The following is a 17,106-nucleotide window of genomic DNA, read 5'->3' as shown; positions in this document are numbered from 1 at the left end:
CATTTCTTAAATAGACTTTTAAAAAAAATCCTTCATAAAAGAGTTGTGAGCCATGAACCAAACCAACCAGCTCAGAGGTGACTCACAACATCATAACATCACTGATTAGTGGATCTTTCTCTTCTGTATCATTTGTAAGTAGTTGTTTACCATTAATTCCGCTATTAAACATGATTTTAAACAATGAAATTGAAATAACGCAGACAGATGGCTTCAACAGAAGCATATACCATCAATGAACAACCTTGTATCTCATTCAGGGCTCAACGTTAAGGATTTTTTCTACTGGTCCTGATGTTTTTAACATAATGGCTTTAAAAAATATGTCCGAAGATAAATGTTTTTTACATATCTTATGTTTATAATACATTGTCCCCCAGGGGCCTGGGTAACTTAGCGAGTAAAGATGCTGACTACCACCCCTGGAGTCACGAGTTTGAGTCCAGGTCTCCTAAGCAACCAAATTGGCCCGGTTGCTAGGGAGGGGAGAGTCACATGGGATAACCTCCTTGTGGACACTATTATGTGGTTCGCTCTCAGTGGGGTGTGGTTGTGTGTGGATCCCGCGGAGAATAGCGTGAAGCCTCCACACACGCTATGTCTCCGCGGTAACACGCTCAACAAGCAACGTGATAAGATGCGCAGACTGACAGTCTCAGACGTGGAGGCAACTGAGATTCATCCTCCGCCACCCAGATCAAGCCACCACAAGGACTTAGAGCATATTGGGAATTGGGCATTCCATATTGGGGAGAAAAAGGGGAGAAAAAAATACAATGTCCCCCAAAATATAATCACATTTATCATTTGCAAGATATGATTTATGCCTTATGTAATCCCATATATGCGCTTTACAGATATAAATTCATAAATACATCATATTAACCTCAGCCGTCCTGCCATCTACACATGTGCTTTTAAGCAAAGAGTTCTGTGGAGGAGATGATGGGTTTTCAGTCACCAGTTTAGTCATGCTGCCATGCAACTTTTGCCCATGAGTGTTTTCACAAGAAGGATCAAAGATTTATTCTGAGTTAAAGATTTGATTATTGGCTGAGAGAACAGACTTGCTACTAAATCGGTTGTGTTGTGTAATATACAGTAGGTAGATATAAGGCATAATCTGTGAATTGTGTATTTAACATGAAATCAGACAACCAGAACAAGATCAACACTGACTGATATAAAAAGACCAAAAACAAAAATACCTGTATGGTCCAGAAATGAGACATATATTCATCTTCACCCTGCAGCTGAACAGCTCTGATAATAATAGCCTAATAGCTGTAGTGATCTTGCTTCTTTTCATATCAAACGCCATTATCATATCTAATTAATGTTTACGTTATGAAACATTACCTAATTAAATGTACACTAACATTTTGGACATTGAGCAGCTCATGATTTCCAGACATGTGAATAACTGGGGTTTACAAAGTTTATTACGTCTCATTAGGCGCTTCATTTTTCTACACATTGGTAATAGCTGCTGTTAAGACACTTGGAAAAGAGCGAGGATAGTGCTAGGAGAGTGTGCTCAGTGTCTGCGCGATCGTGTATGCACGCGACTGTGCATTGCGCGTCCAGTATATTATGCATTTGCGCATCTTTGCGAGATAAATATAGTCGCGCTCTCTCCTTGGTTAGAAGACTTTGTACGCTCCAGGTCATTTTTGTGCTCTCTCGCTTGTTGTTTACTTGCACTAATGTTATAAATGCAGCACTGGCCTGATTGGGCTTTTTTATTCCCTCCCTTCCTTGCTCTTAATATAATGCCTGACTTGAAATAAAACACCAAAATTAGACCACCATTTTATAAATAAAATTAATGTGTTGACTTGGTTGTAAAATGGTATATGGACATCTCAGAACCTCTTGTCCACTCTATAAAAATTAAATAAGCTACATATATATTAACAAGTGTAACAGATACTAATATACGCAGAATGTGCATGTGGAAGAAGAAAAGACAAAAAGTTACAGGGGAGTTTGCAATTGAAGTCAGAAGTTTATTTCATTCATCGCATTCGCAGTGGGTAAATAGTTTACATCTGTTTGCAGACCAGCTGTATCAAACACATGACCATTTGAGCCCGAATTAAACAACAATCAAACATTCTTTCACAAACCCACACACATAGCAACGGGAGAGTTTATTTGTGATAAGAAGCTAACAAACAACATGAAAGACAAGCTTGCACCGATAACTGCACTGATTTGCACACAACGAGAAAACACAGAAGAAAATAATGATGAGGCAGCGGTTCGGGAGATGGTGGTGATGTTTTCATAAAATTTTATCTTTATTATCAAGCAGTAACACATGGACATACTGTAAAGATTGATGTATGCAGTCATGAAATCAGAGATACTCTAAAATTCTAAACACAAGTGGTCAAAAGAGACATTACAATCAGGTGTAAATGGTGATGTGTCTGTAAATGGTGATGAATGATGACGCCTGTCCACTTGTGATCGGATTGCCCTAAACTAAATAAACAGGGCAGGGTGCACATGCACACTGCAAGAGTGAGAGAGAGAGAGAGAGAGAGAGAGAGAGAGAGAGAGAGAGAGAGAGAGAGAGAGAGAGAAATCAAAACTGATGCATGTGGTTTAAATGTTTTTTTTTGTTTCTTTTATTTTAATCTGTCAAAACAGCAAAAAAGCATTTCGAATTATCTGTCAATGTTTAAAAAAAATTTGTAAATTATGGAGAATTTTCGGTTAACGCAACCCCTGCTCTCATCTGCTCAAAACATGTAACTATGGAAACTGATGATTGCTTTTGCTGTTTTATATAAGGCTTGATGTTACAAACTTTCACAATCAACATATTAAGGGAAATAGTTAGTAAACAGCACTGAGCCCAAGGCAAGCAGCACAATTCCCACACCAAAATGTAGAGCATTCCAAGCCTCCACAGACTAGATTGCCGGGCTTATCAGGTCCAAGCAGGTTTCACAGATGCTGCTCTGTGTGTGGAACTGGGACTACATCACTTTAGAAGCCCAAGTGGGTAAAACTGAGCCCTGACATAGAAATGTGAAGGTAACAGAACTTTAAAAAGTGACAACATATTTCTTCCTAAATGCATTTGCTATGGAGCCTGAGATCATTTCTCGGTGTTGTCTGCAGCAACAATTTGGGTAGTCTATACACTTTTAAAAAATAATGCTTGTGCCATAGGATATACTTTTAAAGTTCCACACATAAATTTTTTTTAATCTCTCTCCAGAAACCTGATCTTCAGATATGCTCATCTAAAGAACCTAATGCAAAAATAATGTTTTTAATCTCAAACGAACCATATAGAAAAAATCAAGAACCCTTATACAGTGGGAAATGGTTCTTGATAAAGAACCATTGAAAACATGATCACACTGGAAATCGACATGTTGCTTCCAAAGGTTAATGTACACTGAAATCAACCCCATAATGCCAAGTAACTTACAAGCACCATCCCCCATCAGACATTTTTGCATCATTTCAACTGCGGTCATTTTTCTCTCTAGCGCTACTGATAGCGTGTTACCTTCAGGGACCAAGTAGTGAACCTGCAAGCGAAGCTGCCCTGGGAGGAGTCAGACCCAGCCTTTTCATCGCTGTGTCCGGTACGTGCCCTGCGAACTTATGTGGACCGCAAGCAGAGCTTTAAATGTTCTGAGCAGCTCTTTGTCTGCTTTGGTGGACAGCGGAAAGGGAACGCTGTCTCCAAATAGAGGCTTTCCCACTGGGTCGTTGATGCCCCCTTACGGGTTAGAGCACACTCGACAAGAAGTGTGGCATCCTTGTGGGCACTGGCCAATGGCACCTCCCTAGCAGACATATGCAGAGCAGCGGGCTTTTTGGGTGTGGAAACACCCAATGCCGTTACGAGATATTACAATCTCAGAGCTGAGTCTGTCTCGTCCCATGTTTTCTCAGGTCCGAGCCGGTAGAACTTGGTAACGTGGAACAACTGACCGGGTATACCGCACCTAGCGCTTTTCCCCAAGTCGTCACGTGCGCTTTTATCCCAAGAGACCACACTAACTCGGCTCCCTGGATGAATCCTCCCTAGCCCTCTGGTCCGCAATTCAGTGGGGGCAGACCCGCGTCTCCCTTGGGCAGTCCCCGCTGCCCCCCCGGTCGCCGTGTTTGTAGCAACTCCTCCCTTAGGTAGGATCTACCACCGTGCCATTTCCACATGTGGCCTGAAAGCCCATGTGATGTATTCCACCCCAAGCCTGGGTAGGTGGTGGTCTCCGCAGGGTCTTTTCCCCCTGAAAGAATAGGAGTTGGAAAAGAACGCCTTCTCCAATGCATGTGATAGCGTTAAGATGGCCCCAGCCACTTTGACTCTATGCGAGAAACATAGAGGGAGAAAAGGAACGGCTGGCGCGGCCTGCTTCCATGCTTGGCACGTCGCCTTGTTCCCCCCTTCTGGGTGCCGGGAACCTAAAATATTTATGCCGATTTTATAGGGCATTGGGGAAGGGTACGTGCAGTCTGATGCGGCCTGTCACTTTGGCACACAACTGCCTGCCTGCACCTGCTTCAGCAGCGTACGTACACTGTTCAGCGCATGGCGTGATTAAATATGGACCCCTAGTGTCGCTTGAGCGACAGACGGCGAACATCTAGGTTAATATTGCAACCTCCGTTCCCTGATGGAGGGAACGAGACATGTGTCTGGCCACGACGCTGAACCAAGCCACTGTTATGGCCGAACCTCATTCTCGGCTCCTCAGGGCAAAAACCTGAATGGACAGACGCATTTCCCTCCCTTTATACCCGTATGTCCGGGTGCAGGATGCGGGTGCCAATTTCTCATTGAACTTTTCTCAAGTTCAGAGATGTGCGAGGCTCTCAAGAGAGACCCCTAGCGTCGCTTCTTCGACACAATGTCTCGTTCCCTCCATCAGGGAACGGAGGTTACAATAGTAACCTAGACGTTTTTAAGAGTGTACATTTGACCATAATCAATATATGTTGTTTATCTCTGCTTTCCACACAACTCACAAAACTAGAGCCTGATCGGTATGGGATTTTTGAGACTGATATCGATAACGATTTTAGAGTGGGAAATTCACCGATTACCAATATGGTGGCCGATAAAGTTCATTTTTGAGCTGGAATGAAAACAGACATTTTCTTTGTGGATTGTGCACCAATTTTACACCGATATGACTATGCAAAGTGAAGGCTGCTTTCTTAAACAAATATTTTTATCAAAGAATATTTGACATTATTATTTTACATTGTCAACAAATTCTAGAAATGAACACTGAGAAAATAAAGAATAAATACAAATACAAAAAAATAACTAAATAAACATCAGTACTGTATGTTCAGTATCAGTCAGTTGCTGACCATTTAAATAAAGAATCAGTTAAAATTATAGTTAAATAAAAATCAGTACTGTGTGTTTAGTATCAGTCAATGGCTGACCATTTATATAAAGAATACATTCTAATAAAATAAATAGCTATATAAACATCAGTACTGTTTATTATCAGTCAATTGCTGAATATTTAAATAAAGAATAAATACAAATAAAATAAATAGCTAAATAAACATCAGTAGCACTGTTTAGTATCAGTCAAATGCTGACTATTTTAATACTGCCAGTCAATTAGAGGCAGGTTGTAAAACAAGAAGCATTCACACCTGCTGAGATAAACAGCGGCAGCTCTTGTAATAATATCGGCGACCGATAAATCGGTCGGATACTAGTCTTAACTAATGTAATTTGATTTGCTCAATGAAAAACCAATCATTCTGTATATAATAATTAGTGTCTTTGCATATTAAACTAAACTGCTTTGGGGATTCAAATTTAAGTAAGTCATTGATGTGATTCATTCTGCAGGTGCTGACTGCTGCCCCACACAGATAGATTGTGAGCTCAGACCCATCATGGCTCATTATTCTCTCTAATTACATTTGCAGGTGATGGATGCACAGTGTGGCCAGTCTCCTCAACCTCTGATATTATTTCTCGTATGACCATTCCTCATCCTAAGGCACATCAGAGTAATTGCTACCACCAACATAACCACAGGGACGGAGTAATAAAAAGCCCTTATAGATAAGAGCTAAATACACTAGGCCCCCTCACAAGATGTCTTGCCACACAGAGCCAATGTGATGAAGGATGGATGGATGTGGATCAGCTGCACAGATGTAGCAGGAGGGAAGGGGGAGGTTTAATAAGAGCTCAGGAGAGATGGGGCAGAAATGTTGTGCTCCTCTGTGATAAGAGTGAAGGGAACGAACCCTTGCAATCTACAGCAGATCAGAGAGAGTGAACGAGAGGGAAAAGCAGATGAAAGCTTAAAACAATCAGCTGCGTTAATCTGCTAGGTACACCAGCTGCTCCTGGTGTATTCTGAGGTGGCTGGCCGAATCAGATCCTTTAGGCCCTTATTAGCCTCACACAACCAGGTCTGCTGTGTCCAAATCCAGGTCACACCTCCTAAAAAACGTGTTTCCTGCTGTCCCCCTCGGACTGTCCAGGGTAATGAGGATTACTGTCCTACAGAACCAATCGCGCCTCTAAACCATCCTTAAGCAGCATGTTCAGAGGCAGTAGGATAAATCTGTGATTCCCCAACAGGAGTATGAGAACCCCTGTATTCCCCTACAGGAGTATGAGTACTACGGTACAGTCAAATTGCACGCTAATGTTTACCTGGCTGTTTCTCTAGTTTGTATGTGTTCTTCTGTTGCCATCTTTGCCCTTTATTACTTAGTAATATGTATCTCTTGTACACTGGTTTAAATGCTAAAACGTAAACCTGCAACACTAGAATTCAATAATGACAGATTAATATAAGAATTATAAATAAAAAAAATATAAAAAATAAAAGCATTTTTTTGCACACCTTGGCTTTGCTGGTTTAGTGCCCAATTCATAAATGTAATTAGCGGCACCCACAAAATTTCTCCTGAATGAAATTCCGATCTTGCGGGCTGGTTCTGAGCACTATGCTGCAAAGGATGTAGCAGAACAACACAATCTATAATATACGCAGTAACACGATTTAAGCATTTTCATGTGTTTCAGTGTGGATGAGCAACTTCTGGAAAATGCTTGAAAACACTAGTATGGACGGAGAGCGTTTTGAAACCAAAACGCTGTTTTCATTGTATCCGGATTAATGTAGACGTAGCCTTAGATGGTTGAGATTCTCATTACTGTATCCACTCTCCCAACTTACACTTGTCCTGATTTCTGCATTTTTTTTAAAGACTAAAGAAACATACTGCATGTTACTTGGTATAAAATAAATAATATCACATCAATAATTAAAATGGGAGGGCAACATATGAACATTCAATATTCACAAAACACTTGCCTGGGCAATTGTATTTTGTGTTTATCTAAAGTTGATATTTCAGACACCTGTTGCAGAAGAGAAAATTTAAGTATACGGTCCATGAAACATTTGTATACACTGCACAGTCATCTATTTTCCAGACATAAGCTATACATTTTTCCGTAGTATTTTTTCACCTGGTACCTTGACTCATCCACTCACAGCTTTCCATGAGGCTGTTTTCCTATTCATGTCTCTATAAACACTCAAAGAAACATTATAAATCTCAGGAAATTCAGCAACAGCGAGTATATTCATCTCCATGTTGCTTTTGACTACATAAAAGCTAAATGTCGTTTGATTGTTTGTGAATAAATTCAGTTCTGATTGGTCAGTGACAAGCGGCAGCCAAGGAGAGATAAAATATTTTTATCTTGTGCGCTGTGCGCCGCAAGCAGTCGTGCACAACAAAGCGGCAGGATTCTCATGAACAAGTTTTGAAAGCAGCACCGCATCGACTGCCACCTCGGTTTTGCCGCCTGCCATGTCTCTCTCATTGAAAATGAATAGGGAAAGCGTGGTGACCGCGTCCCATGTAAAACCGCCTTTAGTCTTTGTGTATAGAATGCCCTCAAGTTCTCTGTTTTTTCAGTTCTTGCCCTTTTGTTAGGATGTTTTGTGGTTAGTTGGGTTTTGAGCTAATGTTTTGGTGTTCATGTTCTCTCTTGGCTTCTTTTACTTTATATTTTGTGTTTCTTGAAAAACAAATGTGATCCTCATATCGCTGCTCATTAGACTCCACATTTCAATAACTTACTGTACCATTTGATAAGTAACACTTGCCTTTAAGCAAAAAAACACCTGGCACATGGCTAATGCACAATGACTTAATAATCTGTATCAGTACAAATGATTCCAGCAATAGACCGTGGCAGGGCTAAATAATTGAAACATAGATTACTTACTAGTATTGAATGTTCTTTACTGTGTGGGGGGAGGGGGGCATTAGTGTTTCTAATGATCTCTGTTGTGAAGGCCAAATGATCTGCACTCAATTACAGGCATTGATTATCCACCTCCTGCTTTTGATGAAACTGTTTGTTTTAAACCATGCAATTTACTACAGGTGGTTTTGTGCTCTGAAGAATCAAATACTTTAACACAATTTAATTGCTAAGGATGAGAGAATTATAAAGATTATTCAATGTTTTGATGTATTTGAAACAGTCTATTTTGATAAATAAGTCTCATATGGCCTCATTTACCTATTAGACTAATAGTTTAGGATCTAAACTATTTAAACACAGGCTGTAGAATCAGTCAAAAGGAGATGTAACTAAGGAACTATAGAGTCACACTAACTACAACTAAGCTTTCATCAAGGCTATTAAAAGAATAGAAAATGAAAATGAAAATGCACTCATCATTCACTTGCCCTGATGCCTTCCCTGATGTGTATGACTGTCTTTCTTCAGCAGAACACAAATTAAGATTTTTAGAAGAAGATAGATCTCAGTCAGGTCCTTATAAAGGTAGTGCATGGGTGCCAGTGCTTTGACATACAAAAGTAATATTTAGGCAGCATAAAAGAAATCCAAACGACTTTTAAAAAGCATATCCAGTTGGGGCCTGGGTAGCTCAGCGAGTAAAAATGCTGACTACCATACCTGGAGTTACAAGTTTCAATCCAGGGCATGCTGAGTGACTTCAGTCAGTCTTCCTAAGCAACCAATTGGCCCGGTTGTAGAATCACGTTGGGTTAACCTCCTCATAGTCGCTATAATGTGGTTCTCGCTCTCGGTGGAGCATGTGGTGCATGGATGCTGCGGAGAATAGCGTGAGCATTTTCGTCCTCTGCCACCCGGATTCATTGCACCACCACGAGGACTTAAGAGAGCATTGGGAACTGGGCATTCCAAATTGGGGAGAAAATTGTATTTTCTTTTAAAAAAAAAGCTCTTCCTGCCAGCAGATGACCCAAAGTGTGACGTAAGTGCAAGGTGAGTTTTTGCAAGAATTCGGACACGGCGTTTATTTACAACAGGAACAAACATCAAGCGAGAGTTCGGCCATTAAAAACTGCATCAGAGCCCTGGAAACCGATTTAATGTTAAAACATTTCAATTATCGACTTGTTTCTTACATAAACCTATCGATTCGCTTCAGAAGACATTCATTGATCGACTGCAGTCACATGGATTACTTTTATGCTGCCTAAATACGACTTTTGGACCATCAAAGTACTGGCATCTGTGTACTTCTATTATAAGGATATGACAGAGCTCTCTCTTCTTCTGAAAATCTTCATTTGTGTTCTACTGAAGAGAGAAAATCATACATATCTGGGATGGCATCAGGGTAAGTGAATAATGAGAGAATTTCATTTTTGGGTGAACTATTACTCTAAGCTTGTGTGGGGCAATTCCTTCAAATAGTGTCATTTAAGCTGGTATTGAAACACTTTTTATAATAAGGTATTTGGAAAATATGGCATGTAACCTAGTCTTCTACATCTTGGATGGATTCGGATAATACTTGAAGGGATAGTTCACCCAAAAAGGAGAATTCTCTCTATTTACTCACCCTCATGCCATCCCAGATGTGAATGACTTTCTTTCTTCTGAACTCAAACAAATATTTTTAGAACACTATCTCAGTTCTGTACATTAATACATGCAAGTGAATGGCAACCATAACTTTGAAGGTCCAAATAGCACAGTAAGGCAGCATTAAAGTAATCCATATTACTCCAGGGTTTACATAAATATATTCAGAAGTGATATGATAGGTGTGGGTTTAAATATAAACTCTCCTCCCAGCCCAGAAGGTGGCAATATGCACAAAGAATGTGGATCATCAAAAACAAAAGAAGAATGTGGAAGTGAAAGTGGAAGTGGATATTTATTGTGTAAATATCCTTCTTTTACAATAGTTATCTTTTGAAGATATAGATTTAACAACTGGAGTAATTTGGATTACTTTTATACTGCCTTAATGTGATTTTTGGAACTGCAAATTTCTGGCCACCATTTACTTGCAATGTATGAAAATTCAGAGCTGAGATATTTTTCTAAAAATGGTGAGTAAACATTGAGAGCATTTTAATTTTTGTGTGAACTATCCAGTTAAGTATATAAAATATTGCAAGTTTTAGTGTTAATGATAAACAAAGGCCCATGCCTTAAACAATAGTCCACAATAGGGTGATACTAACAAAACCTGTCAAGAAAATGTCCTGGTCATATTTAAAACCAAATCAATACAAAAATATCACATTATATTGTGCATAAAGAAAAATAAGCTGACATTTACAACTTTTAAGATATTTTGCATTGTGCAATTATTTACTATCGTTTTAAATGATGATTCTCATTAACATAAAATATTAATTTTTTACTGTATTTTTTTATTAAAATCAGTGAAAATGAAAAGCAGTATAAAGGGAGTAATACTATTTTGTATGTGTAATAAATATTTTCTCCATGTTGCAGTAATAAGAATATAATAATGACCATCTTCTTTGCATTGTGGTAATGAAAATTGGGGTAAACTGTGTGCAACCAAAATGTAAAAAATCTTATTAGCCCTAAATCTAGCCTTTATTTTCTATAAAATATAATAGCTGAATATCTTGTTTGTTTCTTTTAATTTTAGAGTAATACAGGACCAGGTCATTTTCTTTCAGACAGGTTTTGTGAGAAATGCCCAAAAGAGGGTCGTCAAAACCGAGTCTTTCAAGAGTAAAATCTAGAATGAAATAGGCTACCAATGGGAAAAAAAAAAGAAAGAAAAGTGTGGTGTAGTAATTTTGCAGGCAGCATATGTGGTGTTCCAAGTTTTGCAATATCCCTTTTGAGGTCACTCAAAACAGGTCACTAAAAACAACAAAATATTGGTAAGCTGCTGCAATGCCATCTGTTTCTCCACTATATGAAGCTTTCTCAATTTAATGTTATAATGGTTATAATATGCCTCCCTGGAGGTACAAAAATCAGCACCACATCAGCAATTTGTCATGTTTGAAACACATTCCAAAACCCTGACAAAGCAACCAATGCCAGATTCTCAACATTTCAAAACATCCAAAGTGGCATGATATGCATGCAATTTATCATATTGAATATATATATATTGACCAGTTTGTATAAAATTACACTGGACGAAATCATTAACAATGAACAGGATGTACAGGATCCTTGATAATGTTAATATTGTTAACTTCTATATGTGTTAGATCCTTATCAATGTCTACAGTATGCAATTACAGTGTCATGTAATGAATGATATTCTATTTAGTATACAATAGAGAAACTTAATGCATTAAGCAGTTCGTGTGAGTGGCACTGCATTACTGTACCATACTGTTTCATCAGATTATGTCCAAATGGGGATAATACAGTTTCCCTGAATGTGCCCTAAAAATAACTGTTCAGGCTAAATTTAACGTTTTTTAGACTTAAAAGGATATACTGCAGCACAATGACACAGTATAGTCTTGCCTGCAAAGACTGAGAGTGAATTTGTACCTTGCCCTTGCTTGTAAAAATGTCAGGGCAATTCATCGGATTACAAGCTCCTCTGATTTGAGGCTTGCTACAGATTAGTCTGGACAATTGTCATATATCACAGTGCCTAAAACCACGGTCACTCCTTTCAGGTCTTGCCTACAAATTGACCTATCATGTTAACAAAATTGTGTTGGTCGGGCTTATTAATAGTTTAGTATGGCTTAAGAGATGAGTGTAAAGCTTTAAAGGATACAGAGCCCTTGTTTTGACATCCCCAGAAGTCCATGTCGAAGACAGATTATGAATAAACATTGGCTATGATGATGTACACAATATGTTAAAGAGTGTGAATAACATGCCATAAATACTGAACCCTGTGGAGTTCTACAGGTGCTCAATTCATTCTCATTGTTTGCCTCTACAGTAACGTCTTTGAAATACTAACCCTAACCCATTCTACAGTTATATATAAATATATATATATATAAAAGAAGACTATATCGTGAGAAATAAGCAAAACCTCAAACGAAATTTCACAAGTGATAATGTCCTTTCCCTTAACTTTACCTCAGAGTTGACACAACACAGCATTAAACAGAGATGTAAAAGTTGGCTATTTCAAAGAGGATATAGTAAGCTAATATTTCTCTACATAATCTTCTCTCACCTGGAGAGACCCACAGTAAGGTAATAAACAGAAGTATTCCAGGTCTCCAGTGCATCAGCATCTCCATCGCCCCGCGTGAAGCGCCCGTCCGCGCGACACCTCATACAGCTTTTAGTGATAGTCACTCCCGCGCTTTTCTTCTTCTGACGCGCCCTGTCTTCTGGTGTCCTCCGATCGTCAGAAGTACATTTTCTTTGAAACACTGTCAGTTTCGCTCAATTCCGACAGGTGGACCCGTTTCCAGCTTGTAAATAAATCCCATTCCCTTCTCGTCTCAATCGCGTAGCGGTGTCACTTGGGAAAGCGCTTTTTGGAAATCTCGGGTGTTTCCCCCCTTGCCCCTTTAATTGTCTTCCAAATGTCTAACCAAAATCTCAATAAAGACAGTTATTCTGGTACTTTCATTCATCAACCGAAATTTTCGCTTTTTCACTGTAGACGATTTGATGGGAATTAGACACCTGAGCGCGCGATTGCCCTCGCACGTCCAGATGTGTTCATGAAGCCACGCCTCTTTCTGCCTACAGGTGTTCACTAACCATCATTACCTCTCTGTCTGAAAACTACACGTGAACCTTGCGAAAAGATCAGAATTGTTCTTATATATTATGAGTTCTAATAAACTGTATTATATTACCATTAGAAAAAAAGGAAGCAGGGACTTGAAACTATGTTTTTAATTTCGTTCTGACCAAAAACTGTATTTTTTCGTTCCGCTTCAGAAGTTCCGCAGCCTCCTTTCCAAAAGGTTACCGCCTGATAGAACGTTAATAACATTCTTATTAAACTGACAGTACTTATGCTAATGGATGGGTGAAATACCAATTACAGTGTTGCCAGATCTCGCAAGAGAAACAGGCAACATCATCTGGAAATATAAACCCAAAATAAGCCACTTGTCTCACCAAAATAAGCGAAAATAAGCAATAATTGTTTTCCCTGTGTGGTGGATTTATTAGCAGAGAAATCATAACAAGCAGTTAATTAACAGTTAAGTATAATGTTTTTTTACAGATCAGCAAAACATGACAGCATCAAATCTGTATCAATGCATCATATCTAACAATAATAAAGTGAAGACTTGGAAATAACTGAGAAATGTATTATTACTTCAAATAATGTTTTCACTGTATCTGGATTAGCTGTGCATGTATATGTATTAATTAGGTGTTAAAAAGTTCTTCATTCAGAGAATGTGACATCCACAACAGGCAATTAGGCAAATAAATGTGTGATGCAGAAGTTTTCTTCAGGATTAAAGCACATGTTTTTTCAGGCAACATGAAGACTTGTAGTTCTACACATTTACTGTGATAAACCCTTTAGACTTTGGTTTCATGAAAAAAATATCAGAACAAAATTAACCAGTTATAACCGGTTACCAGCATTTAAATATAACATTTTCACTCTGGAACAATTGAAAATGACTATTCCGATTTTTGGTTACATTCTGCTAAAAATGTTATTCGTTTTTGATTTTGGTTTTCGTTCCTTAAACCATTTTAGTCCCTGATATAGAGTATTTTTTACATCAAACAGAGTTGGTTTATCCAATTACTGTCTCTCGAAGCACATATTCTGACTTGAGTCGGTCTGTGATATTAGGCTAATCAGTACGGGAGAAAGCATACATTGACCCCAGGCAAAGCTCATTCTCACCCTCTCTGACTGGCCAGTTGCCATAGAAACACATCACCAAAAGTCCATGCATTAGGGCCACTCAATTATTGGGGCCTGGTGAGCTCAGGTCTTTAGTTGTCTGGTCTGAGATTAAATTCGAACTTGAACTACTGGTACAAAGTGCCTGGCACAAAGACTGTGATTAAGGAACTATAACCATATTTCTATTTAATTTGTTCAGTGTTAAACTACTGAAAAAAATGAGCTGTGAGCCAAGACATTTTATAATAGGCATCTAAGTTACTCTGAAGAAACCTGGGTTCATAAGTGAGACTCACTGTGGAATATTAATGATTTGAAGTGCTAATCTTACTACATGAAATAATTATTTTGTGTCTTAGTTCCATTGAGTTATATGACCCCCACCTCCAGTGAAGTCAACATCACAACATCTCACACTTCTAACACATTCAAACATGATCTGTAGGGTCTAAAACTTTGTATTTAGAGTTTAAAACTTACATGCATATAAATATAGCTGTTTGGCATTAATAGGCCAATGAGACAATCAAAGACCCATGAAAGAGAAATAGCAAAACAAACTCAACAGACCATAAAGTTGAAGTTGTACTTACATTCAGAAGCTTGAAAACACATTTTCTGGGTGTCTGTGGGTGTCACTAATAAAAGAGAGAATACTGTGTTGCAGCAAGTTACAGCTGCTGTCACCACAGCTACTTGACTGAGATGAGCAAAAATGTTCAGATTTTATGGTTGTTGACTGATGATGCAGTGACAATATACCAAAAGATTTTACAGGCTGTCAATACTGTGTGTGCAACAAAGAGCAAGATGCCACAGCCTGTACATAAACAGGAAACAAACAAACACCTATTTGACAAGAATTTGTTTAAAAATAACAAATATTGCACAACTAGTGAACATTTTCTCCACTTTCGACTTATTTCGAAAATATTCAGATGAATTTTGAGGGCAGAATCACTGTCACAGATCCAATTGGAGGCAACCGTGTGCATTATTGTACCATTTTATATTGTACAGTTGTATATGGCAATGCTTGTATTCTTGATTGCACTGTCTGGGGGTTGGTCTGTGCTGTGAGATGCCAAGGTCTGTGGTTACCAGACATACACAGGGAGTTCAATTAAAGTGATAGTTCACACAAAATGAAAATTCTCTCATCATTTACTTACTCTCATGCCAACCCAGATTTGTATGACATTCTTTCTTCTGCAAAACACAAAAAGAGTAGAAGAATATTTCAGCTCTGTAGGTCCATATACAATGCAAGTGAATAATGACCAGAACTTTGAAGGTCCAAAAATCATTTAAGGCAGCATGAAAGAAATCCATACAACTCCAGTGGTTAAATCCATGTCTTCAGAATTGATATGATGTTGTGGGTGAGAAACAGATCAATATTTAAGTCCTTTTTTACTATAAATTCTCCTCCATGTCACGTATATGCCAATATGCATGAAGAATGCGAATGGTTATAAACAAAAAACAAGAATGTGAAAGTGAATGTAAAAGTGGAGATTCAGGGCCCTATTTTAAGCGCTCAAGCACTAAGCGCAGCTCAATGCCTTAACTCAAAAGTGCATAAGTATTGAATATTGATAATGTTAGGGGATAGAATATAAAGTTTGTACAGTATAAAAAATATTATGTCTATGGAAAGTCCCCATAAAATATGGAAACCCAGTGTGTGTGTGTGTGTGTGTGTGTGTGTGTGTGTGTGTGTGTGTGTGTATGTGTGAGCGTGTATTTATCACTTTGTGGGGACCAAATGTCCCCATAAGGATAGTAAAACCCGAAATGTTTGACCTTGTGGGGACATTTTGTCGGTCCCCATGAGGAAAACAGCTTATAAATCATACTAAATTATGTTTTTTGAAAATGTAATAACGCAGAAAGTTTTCTGTGAGGGTTAGGTTTAGCGGTAGGGTTAGGTTTAGGGGATAGAATATAAAGTTTGTACAGTATAAAAACCATTATGTCTATGGAAAGTCCCCATAAAACATGGAAACACAACAAGAGTGTGTGTGTGTGTGTGTGTGTGTGTGTGTGTGTGTGTGTGTGTGTGTGTGTGTGTGTGTGACGTATACAAGGTGATAAATGCGGTCAAGAATTTACAAGGAAATGTATGAATTTTTCCACTGAGCTGTATTTTTTGGCTTCTTTGCCTTTCATTGTCATTCAAATAAGCACTTTGGTTGCATTTGTTTTTAATTGGTTGTTTTGTAGCTTTTAGACAAGAGCATAAAATAAAGCTGCTTTATTTGCTTTACCCTATTTTATCCCAGTTATGTGCATGTTGTTTGAAGAAACATTTAAGATATTGATAAAGCCTAAGTTTTTTTCTAAATTGAATATCATTTTGTGGTCTACAGAGGCTTTTCTATTTCAAGAGGGAATCGATTGCTTTTAATTAAAAACCGAAGCAATATATTTTCATTTGAACCATGCTTTTCCACAGAGATAAGTCGCTCTGTAGTCAAATCTATGAGTCTTCTCTGCCATCTAGTGGAATGGGCAGCATTAATCTTTTCTGCTCTCACCTGGTGCCATCAATAGAGTCTACCAGTGGTTTGACACAACCATTAATCCAGATATTTTACTTGCTGAGGTCTTGACCCAGGACAGCTCATGTACTCATAGACATATGGGGCATGTGAGGCCTGAATAGAGAATGAGCCTGGAAGATTTAGCCAGCATTCGCATTGGACAGTCTGTCATTTCTCATAGATCATATGGAAGGTCGAGTGTAAAGAACAGGTTAAGTTTTTGATATGTGATTTTGTTTTGTGTGGTATATCAAGATGTGAGATGTGAATTATAGAGAATTAATACGCTAATATTAAATATACTGGATATATACACCTACACCTAAACCTATGATATTTAATTTCAAAGCATATTAATCCCTCAGATTTTTGCTATTACAGCTTCCACTCCTCTGGGAAGGATTTGCACTAGATGTGCATTT

The 17,106-nt window shown here is 38.4% G+C and overlaps 1 protein-coding gene across 1 annotated transcript in view; it reads right to left on the bottom strand.

Annotated features, from left to right (window-relative positions):
* Positions 1 to 12,884, bottom strand: part of esamb (endothelial cell adhesion molecule b) — a 58,999-nt gene extending 46,115 nt beyond the window's left edge. The window contains exon 1 of the mRNA XM_052107557.1: positions 12,477 to 12,884. Within this exon, the coding sequence (XP_051963517.1) occupies positions 12,477 to 12,543 (67 nt within the window). The 5' untranslated portion in view covers positions 12,544 to 12,884. The remainder of the gene's footprint in view (positions 1 to 12,476) is intronic.
* Between the last annotated feature and the right edge of the window lie 4,222 nt (positions 12,885 to 17,106).

Source organism: Xyrauchen texanus, chromosome 36 (assembly GCF_025860055.1).
Source record: "Xyrauchen texanus isolate HMW12.3.18 chromosome 36, RBS_HiC_50CHRs, whole genome shotgun sequence".
Taxonomy (NCBI): domain Eukaryota; kingdom Metazoa; phylum Chordata; class Actinopteri; order Cypriniformes; family Catostomidae; genus Xyrauchen; species Xyrauchen texanus.
This window is presented reverse-complemented; position numbering and strand designations above follow the sequence as displayed.